The sequence below is a fragment of the Monodelphis domestica genome, chromosome 1, assembly GCF_027887165.1.
Source record: "Monodelphis domestica isolate mMonDom1 chromosome 1, mMonDom1.pri, whole genome shotgun sequence".
Taxonomy (NCBI): Eukaryota; Metazoa; Chordata; class Mammalia; order Didelphimorphia; family Didelphidae; genus Monodelphis; species Monodelphis domestica.
The window spans coordinates 257,429,189-257,442,492 of NC_077227.1; the positions used below are offsets into that span (position 1 = coordinate 257,429,189).

General features: G+C 34.3%; 1 protein-coding gene across 3 annotated transcripts in view; it reads right to left on the bottom strand.

Annotated features, from left to right (window-relative positions):
• Positions 1 to 13,304, bottom strand: part of BBOF1 (basal body orientation factor 1) — a 106,234-nt gene that overhangs the window by 30,854 nt on the left and 62,076 nt on the right. For all 3 annotated transcript variants that reach the window (XM_056820874.1, XM_056820875.1, XM_016433053.2), the window contains exons 5-8: positions 10,254 to 10,334; positions 9,493 to 9,563; positions 8,297 to 8,441; positions 4,532 to 5,025 (exon numbers count right to left, since the gene is read on the bottom strand). In XM_056820874.1, coding sequence (XP_056676852.1) covers positions 4,532 to 5,025; positions 8,297 to 8,441; positions 9,493 to 9,563; positions 10,254 to 10,334 — 791 coding nt within the window. The remainder of the gene's footprint in view (positions 1 to 4,531; positions 5,026 to 8,296; positions 8,442 to 9,492; positions 9,564 to 10,253; positions 10,335 to 13,304) is intronic.

Sequence of the window (13,304 nt, forward strand, 5' to 3'; positions counted from 1 at the left end):
AGATTCACAAGCACACTCAACTGAAAAGCAAAAATTCTTATGCTATATTATAAACTTTTTTCAGAAACTGAAAGAGAAGCAATTCTTATCATGAGAAAAATATGGCCCTGATGGTCAAGGATAGAAAATATCACTGAGGAACCCTGATGCAAAAATATCAAATAAAGCACTGACAAACAGAATAGAGCAATGCATTTTAAAAATTCAGTACACTCAGGAACTGAAAAGATGGTTTTGAAATTAGCAAAAACATTTAGCATAATGGAGATTAAATACACTACTCATTTATCTTGAAAACATAGAAAGGCATAGGAATGGCAAGATTTTGCTTAACATGTCTTAAAGAATCATTTATTTGAAAGCAAAAGCAGTGTTAGCTTTCTAACTAGAAACAGAAGTAAAACAAGCCTTTTCCCACCACTATTTAACAGAGTTCTTGAAATGTTAGTTTAAAAAAAAAGCCAAGAAAAACAAATGAAAAGAATAAGTACTGGCAAAGAGAAAACTAAGGCATTAGCCTTTAGATAACATGCTATTTGATGTAGAAAACTCAAGGAAATAAAATTAATTGAGAAAATACAAGTAAAATAGTGCAATATAAAGTCAACTCAAAATTTATCAGCTTTTTCATACATCACTAACAAAAAAACAGGAAAAAATGACAGAAAGAATAATACCATTTAAAATAATGAAATATATTTATTATCTGAGAATTATCCTCCCAAAATACGTGTGGCCTTATATGAATGCAAAACAATTTTCACAGAAATAAAGGAAACCTAAATAATAACTAGAGAGGTATTTAATATCCATGGTTATATTATAGTAATATAATAAAATTATTGATATTATCCAAATGAATTTATAGATTTGATTTTATGGATGAAAATATCGATTGGATATTTCACAAAATGAGATAAAAAAAGACAAAATTCACATCAAAGAACAAACGATAAAGAATATCAAAAATATATGGAAAAGGTAAGAAGGAAACTAGACATGCATTTCCAGCACTAAAATTATACTCTAAAGTCCTGATGATCAAAACTATTTGATGCTGGATTAAAAAAAAAAGAAAAGAAAAGAAAAAACTGAGAACAAAATGTTTATGACAAACCCAAAATATGAAAATCTCCAGTGGAGAAATTGTTCTCTTCTTTCAAATGCCAATATAAATAATAGATAAGAAATACATCTACATAGTAGCTCTTTAAGTTTATAAGGCTCTTCATAGGTAGGTATCCTTTCATTTTGATCCACAACAACTTTGTTACCCATTTTATAGATTAGAAAACTGAAGGGAAACACAGTGATTTGTCAAGGGTCACACAGCTAAACAACAAGTAAACTAGTTTTCCTAATTCTAGGCTTTGGGCTCTATCTTCTGCGCCACCTAGCTGCTCAATATGAAGCTATGCTGTAAAACATTTAAGAAATGAAAATAGAATATTCTTTCTCTAATAACTGTGAATTACGAGGCTAATTATTTTTTCTGACCTAGATTTTTTTCCATTTCTTTCTTTTTTCACATGTTTATTTTTTAATTTTTTTCCATAGTTACATGATTCTTGTTGTCTCCTTCCCCTCTTCCCTACCTCCTCCCAGAGTTGACAAGCAATTTCACTGGGTTATGTATATATATATAATATCACTCAAATACTATTTCCATATTATTATGAGGCTCATTCTTACCTAGCTTTTTACTTACAGGAAATCCTGATCCCCCCCCCAAAATACATTTTAATAGATGAAATAAAATGCTTCCAAAATAAGAAACAAAGGAGGAAAATGGGAGAAATCTTTACATTAACGGTTTCTGATAGAATTTTGATATCTAGAATCTACAAGAAATTGGCATGAATTTACAAAAGTCATTTTCTATAAGATAAGAATAAACAGTGAGGTTTTCAAAAGAAGAAACAGACTTTCAAACTACTTTCAAAAGGACTGAAAATTTCCAATAATCATAGAAATACAAAAAAAAACCACATTTCTGGAATATCTCCTTATGCCCACTAAACTGGCAAAGATTAGCATGAAATGACCAAATTCAATGTAGGTATGTTTAAGAAAGAAAACAAACTCATTCCCTGATAGGCTGCCTATAGAGATGTGAATCATTTTGATCTTTCAAGGAATAAAACAAAAGTATAATTCAATAAAACTCAGGAAAATGTTTCTGTCCTTTGATCCACTGCTTAATACCAGAAGAGGATACTGACAAGGGAAAAAGTCCTTCTATATAAAAATATTCCCAGTAGTGCTATTTACAATAACAAAAAAAAAAACTAGAAACTACATGTTCAATTGATTCAAGAATGGTTGAATACATGAAAGTGATAGCATTGTATTCAGGTATTCATATAGACCTGTGATTTCATCAGTGTGGGTATCCTCTTCCCCCAAACAGACCACAAACCCCCAAGTCTCATCCTTTGGGACTGGCCATCCCCACTCCCAGGGGCACATCCTCAGTGCTAAACTTGGTGCAGACATGAGCCTGGCAAAGGCCACTGAAACCCAGAGCTCCAGAGCTCCAGCACTCTAGAGATCCCCTGGCCTCAGGCCTCCAGTGGTTAGTCGGGACCGGCCGCAGGCAGGTGCTACCATATCAGCCCTGGATTTTCCTTGCGTGAGGATTGGAACAGATCCTAGGAGCTGTCCTTTGGAGATGAAAAATATGTGGAATTCAAAGACATGTGGTCAGACTTATGGGAAAGTGAAACAGAGAGAAGAAAACAATTATAAGAGAATAACACATTCAAGAGCAACAAAATCCATGTTAAATACAAGGAAAATTTTGCTACTACTTTGTTAAAATTAATATGGCTTCGGCTTTGGGGTAAATAAAAGAGGCATGCAATGGATTACATATATAATGATTTACAACTCAGTTCTTTTCTGTTTTTAGAACTTTCTTTTTCATCTTTATATATCTGGATGTTTCTAGTAATGGAAATCAAAATGTCTTTATTTTAAAAAGAGATAATAATCAATGTGCTGTAATAAAAATTTTAAAGCTACATAAATAGCAAGCATTTTGATATGAAAATAAAAATTGATTGCCCACCCCTTTCCCAGGCACCCTAGCCTTCCTCTGATGTCTTGTAGCATGTATTGTCTTATATAATCCATTTGGCAATTAACATTGGCTACCCCCTACCTTTTGCTTATATCCTGCTGAGAAGTCAATTAAATTATAAGGTCCCTAAAGACCTTAAGGAAAAATTTCATATTGGTGCTCCGATAAAATGGAAGGATTATGTAACCATAAACCTTTGTGAAATAGCAGTGCCACCACATATTGCTATGTATTCAGACACTGATACACTGTGGCACAATCTAATGTAACAGACTTCTCTACTCAGCAATTCAGTGATCTAGGACAATTCTGAGGCACTTATTAGAAAGAACACTATCCACATCCAGAGGAAGAACTGTAGAAACACAGAAGAAAATCAACTGCTTGATCATATGGTTTGATGGGGATATGACTGTAGATGTAGAATCTAAACAATCATCCTAGTGCAAATATTAATAATATGGAAATAGGTCTTGATCAATGACATGTGTAAAACCCAGGGAAATTGTGCATCAGCTACGGGAGGAGATGGGAGGAGGAGAGAAGTAGGATGGGAGGATGGGAGGGAAAGAAAATGAATCATGTAACCATGGAAAAATATTCTAAATTAACTAATTAAATAAAATTTTCCCAAAATAAATTCCTGTGTATTAAAAGTTAATAGAGAATTATTGTTTGAGGTCTTAGAAAGTCTGCATTTTAAAGATACAGTAACAGGGGTGGCTAGGTTTCCCAGTGGTTAGAGCATCAGGTCTGGAATTAATACGTCTTGAGTTCAAATCTGGTCTCAAACTATGTAACCCAGGCAAGTCACTTAGTTCTTCTACCTTGATACTTAGTATAGATTCCAAGACAGAGGATAAGAGATTTGGGGAGAGAGAGGGATAAGATAATAGTGATGTAATACTGTTATTTCTCAGCTGAAGCAAATGTAAAATTTGAAAGGGCATTTGTTAAATAGCTTAGCACATACTAGGACCTAACTAGAAAGTTTGGTTCATGATTCTTGAGAGCCTCTGAAGATTTCTCTTACAATTAGCATCATGTCTTTTAAAGATTATACTCCAAGCTAATGCATTCTAATAAATTGGCCCATAGGTCAAACCAAAAATAAAACTAATCATTCTACATAACTTACTTCTGACTCTGATGTGTATTTTTTTAAACCCTTACCTGTGTACTGTGTGTGAAGAGAGGTAAGGGCTAGGCAATGTGGGGTTAAGTGACTTGCCCAGGATCACACAACTAGGAAGTATTTGAGGCCAGATTTGAACCCAAGACCTTTCATCTCTGAGCCTGGCTCTCAATCCACTGAACTAACTCAACTACCCTCTAACATGTTAATTTAGATGTAATTAAAGAGGACTTTTAAAAATTCTAATTTTTTAAAACTATACTACACAAATACAGACCAGCACATAGAAAATTATATTAAAGCATTACTCATACCATTTCTCTGCCTCCCTAAGATCCTGGTTTACACTATTGGTGCTGTGGACTTTGCCATCAAATGTCCGGATTCTGGGATACCCGGATTTTCCCGCGAAAGCATCTCTCATTTTCATATTAAATGCTGCTTGTGCCATCTGCTTGTACTCCCTCCTGCTAAGACAGATTTGTCGCTTCACCTGGCACAGAGCATCGAGGAAGAATCTCTCCACTTCTGTGCGCTCATCCAGGATATTCTTGGCTAGCTTCTTCACACGATTCATCTCCCTGTCCTTCATCTCAAGGATTTGTTCCAGTTTGTTAATTTCTACTTTGCCTGCCTGGGTCTCAATAAGTGCTTGACGCTGGATTTTTTTAATTTCAGTCTCAAACTCTGAAGTCATGTAACCCAAAATTTTCTCCAGTTTTTCTACTTTCTTCTGAAGACACTGAATCTGGGATCTATGCTGAGTAATTTGGATAATCTTTTCCTTAATCAAAAGCTCGTTTGTTTCCTAAAAACAGAATGAAAAACAGTTCAGATTTAAAAGTTTTCTTTCATTAATCCAAAACTAATATACTTTCATTAGTTGCCATCACTTTAGGAGGCTGGAGCTTTGAAGTTAAAATCTGACTAGAAGGCAAATTGACAAATATTCCTGGGTAGCCTACACACATATAGTTCTGAAACCTTCCCTGTTTCCTTCTTCCCCTCAATTCTTACCATGTCTATCAAGCTGTAATAAATTTTGTATAAATATAAATAAGTGTCCACTATGTAAAAGGTAAATGTTGAAAAGAAATTACTAGAAGCAGGTGTAATTTCCTTACATTCCATCTGCAAACATTAGTAATAGAAAAGGCATTCAAAGTTTTATAGGCTAACTGTCTTATTGCACAAATGAGGAAAAAAATACCTAGGAAGATAAAGCAACTCATTCAATGTCTGAAAACAGGTTTTCCCTCCCCTTCCTAATCTAGTATTCTTTCCTCTTCCCTATGCAACTATGACCATAAGTGTAAATACTTTCCTGTTTGAGAGTATTTCTGCAACCACACCTTTCCTGTAAGTCTAACATTATTGATCACCATTTCTACTGTGAATTTTCGCTTTACCACTCAGCTAATGTATAATAAATTATCCCAATCAGAAAACTAATACTTTTTCGTACAGAGTATAAAAATCAAATATGTAATTTGTGAAGAAAACAATACCAGTAACAGAGCTTTATCTTTCATTGATGTATTAAAGTTCCAGCATGAAAGAAATTATTATTATATCATAACAGTTAATTCTTTAATGAATTCTGATCATGTTTAAAAGGCAAAGAACAACAAAGACAAAGTTCATATATGAAAACTCACATTTCTCTTGGGTCTATCCCTCTCTTTCCATTTCTAATACTGCCTATCATTAACTATTTTACTTGTATTCAATCTCTACTCTCTCTAATCCATTCTGTAAGCCATGTCCAGAGTAATTCTTTCATCATGTTTATGAAAGTTCAAAAACCTATACTCACTTTACTAATTGCTAAAACTTCTTTAAGCTCGATAAGAATGACCATGAACTGTGTGTGTGAGGTTGGATGAATTCTTGATGGTGGTCCATATCCAGGAAGGCAGAATGTTCACAAGCCTTCAGAAAGCTAGAAGACCCTTTTGTAGGTCCTTCCCTATGCTGGCAACTTGTAGTCACACAGCTTTCCCTGATGGAAATGCCTGTACTTAAGAGCAATTCTACACTAATAAATAGGACACAAAGATAATAAAAATAGGAGAGGGATTTGGCATATTGACTTATAAATCAATCTTAAATGTAAAGAAATTTGAATGTCATGTACTACAGGGGAAAAGAGGGCTAAATTTGGTTGTAGGGATCCTGAGTTCACATTCCTGCTCTTTCAATTATTAGATATGTGATCCTGGGCAAATCCCTTAACCACCTGAAGTTCCTAATCAGTAAAATGAAAGGGCTGAACTAGAGAGGATTAGATCTTTTGGATCTCCTTCCATTCTAAATCTATGATCCTGTGACAGCATATGCAAAGTATGATGAAAGTAGACATACATACTGACCTTCTAGGCTCAGGTTTAACTTTTTACATTTTCAAGAGTCAAGAGATAGGTATGACCTTATATTACTATCTTAGCAATATAACCCTCCCCAATATTTGAAGCCACTATGAATAATGCTGCCCTAATCTCAGGTTTATAGGATTATAGGACAAGAAAAGAAAGCCAGAAGAGTTGCTCAGTGTTTCTCAATTAGGGAATGGCTCATATTCTCAAAAATTTGACAAAGTTCTTCTCTATTCGATTTAGAGATGAGACTTCTATCCAAGAAATTATCTATAATGTTTTTTCTCAATTTTCTGCTTTCCTCCTAATCTTGGCTACATTAGTTTTGTGCAAAACCTTTTTAAATTTAACATATTCAAAATCATCAATTTTACACTTCACAATGCTTTCTATTTCTTGTTTATTCATAAATTCTCTTATCTATAAATCTAATTAATAACATGTTCCCTGATGTAAAGACATAAACAGATAGTTTTGGGATGAAGAAAGCAAAGCTATATATAACTATATGAAAAAATGCTTTAACTGGCTCGAGAAATACAAAGCAAACTAACTCATATATCATCTTATACCTATCAGATTCGCTAAAATGCTAAAAGAGCAAAATGACAAATGTTTGGGGGAGTTAGAAACATGGGGACGCTAACATACTCTCAGTGGAACTGTGAACTGATCTAACCATTTTGGGGAGCAATTTGGAATTATGTCCAAAGAGGCATAAAATTGTGTATGCCTTTTGACCCAGAAGTACCACTTTCAGGCTTACTTCCTAAGGTGATCAGGGAAAAAGGAAAATAATCTATTATTCTAAAATATTTCTAGCAATTTGCTTTGAGGTGATAAAGAACTAGAAATTGAGGGGAGGTCCATCAACTGGGGAGTACCTAAGCTAGTGGTGGCATGTAAAGGTGATGGAATACTACAGTGCCATAAGAAATGAACAACAAATTTGGAAAGATCTATATGAAATTATAAAGAGTGAAATAAGCAGAACCAAAAGAATACTATAAATAAGCTTATACAATATATAATAAATACTAAGTATAATAAATTATATACAATATTGCTTGAAGGATGATGTGTGTATATACCTTCATAGAAAGAACTGATAAATAGATTTCTAAAATGATGCCTTCTCTGGTGGAGGGAGGAGAAGGAAGGTAGGAGATATCTGAGAATTTTAATTTAACAAATAAACAAAATAATTATTTTTAAAAGAAAGAGTTGTTGAAACTGGCTAGCACAATTAGGGTTAGGCATTCCTGCACTCTCTGTTACATGAAATCCTTTTCAAACTTCCTAGCCTTGTAACCCAGATTTACCACCTAGCTTACCACCTTCTTCTAGAGACTTGGAATTTGGTATTGCCAACTTGCTTTGGCACAGCATAACAAAAATCACAAAAATCTGATTGGCATGAAGATGGATACCTTTTGACCCAGAAATACCACTTAAAGGCTTATTTCCTAAGGTAATCAGGGAAAAAGGGAAAGAACTTATTATTCTAATAAAGGTAATGCTATGGAATCCTTGCATAACATCATATGCAACTCAATTGTTTTTTAATTTTTTAACCCTTACTTTCTGTCTTAGAATTATTCGAAGACAGAAGGGCAAGGGCTAAGAAAATGGAGTTAAGTGACTTGCCCAAGGTCATATGGCCATTATTAATAAAAGGTGAGGTTGAGATAGAAATAGAAGAACCTTCTGTTGTAGGAGCAAAGTTTGATTTTCTTGAAGCTTTTGTGAATTTGACTGTAGTTCCTGGGCTTCCTTCACATGGAATGCAAGAGCCTTCTGAAGCTGAACATTTTCTTTAAAAACAGCTCTCCCAGCATTGTTCAACTGACTGCAATAGATGGATAGGTATGAGATCCAATTCATGACAATTCTGACATCATCAGTTAGGGAAATTAAGAAAATTTCCACAGAAGTCCTGCACTAATACCTCGTTGTGGAGTGGAATGACTATGCTGACTTGTATTTTTTTTTAACCTTTACCTTCTGTATTAGAATAGGACTAGGCAATTGGGGTTGAGTGACTAACCCAGGATCACACATCTATGAAGTATCTGAGGACACATTTGAACTCAGGACCCTTCTCCTATCTAGTTGCCTCTTATATTTATACAACCAACATTTATCACAGCACCCTGCTCAAAGGAAGCACTTAATAAATGATTGTTAATTAAAACTTTCCCTATTAAGCTAGAAAGGATGAGTAGAAGCCTGGCACTTCTCCCTAGAGTATCAATCTAACAAGACTGAGGAATCTTCATTACTGGAAGACAGACTTTAAAATGATGAGGTTTTGGGGAAGGTTGGTTCACAGGAACAGAGAAAGCTAGATAGGGCCTTAGTTCTAACTCTGACTGCAACTTTCTAGTGGTGTGATCTTAGCTAAGTCATTCTGAGCCTCAATTTCCTTCACTATTATAAAATAACTAGGTTGGACTAGATGACCTCTAAGATCAAGTCCTGCTCTAGATCTATGATACTAAAACAGGGAGAGTTTCAATCTCAAGTGGTAGTGGAAATACCCACACTGATGAAATCTGACCCACAATGATGAAATCATGAATCTTTTAATTATCTTTAAGAATAAACTTAAGAAAAGACCTAAGCATACAAAGAGGCTGCCAAACAAGGTCAACGATCGCCTCATTTCTGACATTAATAAGGACAAGGAAAGGGCAATAATAATAAGAATATAGAGAAAAAGTTTATTTTGTCTCTCTAAAATATTAAATAGGCAAAAAATGATGAGATACCAAGAGAAATTAATGGATAAAAAAATGCATGCAAAAAGTAAAAAATAAAGAATAAGATGACCGACCTAAAACTTAAGAAGCAACTGGAAAAGAAGGAGGAAAATCAGCTGGACAAAAACCATCTCTTACACAACAGCTTCCTGGTGGGCTCTCTCTGCCAGCATGACAACCTTCTTCTCAGCCTCTTTCTCTAGTCGGCACTAAAGGAAAGAAAAAGTTGGTTACATACTAAGATGTAGATAAAAATGTTAACAATACATTAAGGTTTTAAATTGGGGGGGGGGAGATTTCAGAGTTCAATAAAATTAACAGCTAGACTGTAGGATAGGAGAAAGAAAACTGGTCCTAATCACATTAAGAATACTCTTACCTATTGAATATATTAATAACTGGTGAGAAAGAAAAGGCAAGAAGACCTCATTCAGGAAACCTATCAACTCTTTTTTGAAGAGAAAAATGTAGGAAAAGGAATAGAGAGGAGTACCTCCCTACAGGACACACCAACCCGATATACTTAATTCCTAAATTAAGTATCCTTTTAGAAAAATGTTACTAAGCTATAGCCAGTAGGGTATAACATTTTTGTAAATATATTGAAAACAAAAGGGATCAAGAATCTGTTGGGGGGGGGGGGGGGAGAGGAGGGAAGCTAAGTAGATCAGTGGATTGAGAGCCAGGGCTAGAGATGGGAAGTTTTGGGTTAAAATGTGACCTCAAGACACTTCCTAGCTGTGTGACTTGGCAAATTATTTAACCCCCATTGCCTAGCCCTTACCACTCTTCTGCCTTGGAACCAAGACCCAGTATTGATTCTAAAATGGAAGGTAAGGGTTAAAAAAAAAGAATCAGTTATAATTTAATTTAAGCAAATCCTAATATCCAAACAATACCTTTTCTTCAAAAAATCTGCCTTCCAACCTTCGAAGATTCTCTTGATGTTTCCTCTCTGAATTTTTTAAAGTTTCCTTTAGCTAGAATTGAACAAAATTAATAGTTAATTTTGAAATAAGATTGGTTTTCTATATATTAACAGTAAAATTCTTGTTCAAGAAGTTAAAATGTTCTCCAAAATTTCTGGATCCTAAATATGAAATGGGAAAGAGTCATTGTATCCTTTTTCAAGCACTGGAAACTACATTTCACAAATTTTGCTTTGGGATAAAGATATACAGAATATATGCTCAAATATAGAATATTAAACAGGTCAATAATTTAAAAATCAGCTTATGACATCATTCAGTGGTAACATACATAGAACCTTTGATCCATTAATATTTTTCTCTAGTTTTCATTACTTGGAGTGGCTTGAGTTAATATATAATTAGTTTTAAAGAAATTAACAATGTAAATAAATTAAGGATCAATAATGATTAGACTAATAGTAATTTTTAAGAATAAGTAAGGATTTTCAGGTCATTCTGGTGATCTGATGATATTGTGCTCATCTTTTTTAAAATTCACCTTTGAAATAAATTGAATTTAAAAATCTTACTTAGAATTGAAAAGGACCTAAGAAATCAAAGAATCATAGACATTCCAAGTTAGAAAAGGACTCAAGAATTATTTAAACCCAAATCATTCCTAGCTAAGAATCCCATCTACAGCATTCTGATCAAGTAGTAGTCCAGCCTCACCTCCTGGAAAAGGCTATTACACATTTGATTGCTCTAATTGTTAGAATGCTTTCCCTCACGTCAAGCCTAAATTTACATCTTTACAAATGTCAGGTAAGTAAGGTCAGGTAAGTAAGCTGGTACATAGCAGGCATTTCATAAATACCTGTTTACTTCCACATAGGTCTTCTCATGTATTTTTTAGTCATCATTTTTTACATAAAAATATGATATCCTATCATATTCAACTACCACAATTTGTTTACCCACAACTAATAGGCATCTACCTTATTTCTATATAATTTTTTGATATTACAAAAAGTACTATTATAAATCTTTTGGAATATATAAAACTTAAAAAAATATTTTACCTAGCTGGGGTATGTAACTATCAATGGGAATCTCTGGGTCAAAAGTTATAAATATTTTAATCACTTTCTTCAAATAATTCCTAATTGCCTTCAAGGATAGTTGGATCAAATTATACCTCCACAAATAATGAGTATCAACTATTCCTATCTTTTCTTATCTTTGTCTATTTGGGGGGTAATGTAATACAATACAATGAAATAACAAAGGGAAGATGGGAATAAGGGAGGCAGGAAGGAAGAGCAGATGAACTGTATCAAATAAAAACAGAAGAGTTTCACTTGTAGAAATATAGTACCTCAAAAGGCCAAAAAAAAAATTCCTATGAACGAAGGGACTCCATAGTAGAGTGTAGCATTGAAGGTACATGGGATTTGGGCATTTCCACACAATAAGGGAGTGAAATAGTTTCCACCAAAACAGGAGGTGATCCACCCTCTCTCACCCCACACATAAGGAGTCAGTGTACTAGAGTAAGAGCCAGGGCACTAGAATCAGTGAGCAAGTGAGAGACACCTCTATGTCCTTGGAAGCTAACACCACCAAAGATCTACCCCCTGAGAGCAGCTAGACTTGAGACCCCAGTAGGCTGAAGAGCACAGACCTCGGGCACATGGGGAGATAGCTCAGAGAAGGGCAACAAATAGTAGAAGCTGTGGAGACTTAAGAGGTGGCCTCAGGCAAAAAACACGCTCCTTAGCTCTACTTCTGACTAGAAAGGGAAGGAAAAACCAGCATAATGATGGCCAACAATGCCCAGAACAAACAGCTTCCCAACACCAAGAAGAACAAGAAGAAGGCATTGACATTGGATAATTTTTATGAAGGAAAAATCCAGACTACAGAGGAAATAGCAGAAGAGGACATACAAATAAATGAATTCAAACCTTTCAAAAAAATGGAAATTGGCAGCAAGCTCGTGAAAAATTTAAATTGGAACTTATAAAAAAGATGGAAATTTTTTGGCAAGAAAAGTGGGAAAGAATTCAAAAAGAAAATAACAATTTAAAGGACAAGAACTTCCAATTGGAGACCAAAATTAAACAGCTAGAAGCCATGAAAAGCAAAATAGACCAAACTGAAAAGGAAAATCAAAAGATTATAGCAGAAAACCAGGCATTAAAGACCAGAATTAGGCAACTGGAAGCCAATGACTTTGCCAAACAGCAAGAATTAATAAAGCAAAGTCAAAATAGAAGAAAACATAAAATATCTCACTAACAAGTTGATAAACCATGAAAACTGGTCTCAAAGAGACAATTTGAGAATTGTTGGTCTACCTGAAAACCCAGAAATAAACAGAAATATTGACATCATACTACAAGAAATTATCCAAGAAAACTTCCCTGATGTTCTTGAACAAGAGGGCAAAATAGACATTGAAAGACTTCACAGAACACCCTCTACACTAAATCCTCAAAAGACAACCCCCAAGAATGTAACTGACAAATTCAAGAGCCTCCAAGCTAAGGAGAAAATTTTAAAAGAAGCCAAAAAGAAACAATTCAGATATCAAGGACACCAATCAGGATCACACAAGATCTGGCAGCTTCCACACTAAAGGACCTCAAGGCTTGGAATATGATATTCAAAAAAGCAAGAGAATTGGGTCTTCAACCAAGGATCAAAACTGACTATATACTTCCAGGGGAAAGTATGGGTATTCAACAAAATAGAAGATTTCCAAGTATTTGTAAAGAAAAGACCAGAACTGAATGGAAAGTTTGATATCCAAACACAAAAGTCAAGAGAAACATGAAAAGGTAAATAAGAAAGAGAGGGGAAAGGGGAAAAAAGTTTTTTATTTAAATTTTCTTCTTTAAGGGCTTCATAAGATCAAATTCTTTATATTAACATATAGAAAATGTTATTTGTAACTCTCAAAAATTATATTCACTATTAAAGTAATTAAAAGAATCATTCATAGGTAGAGATTGGGGTAATAAGTGGTCTAAGATG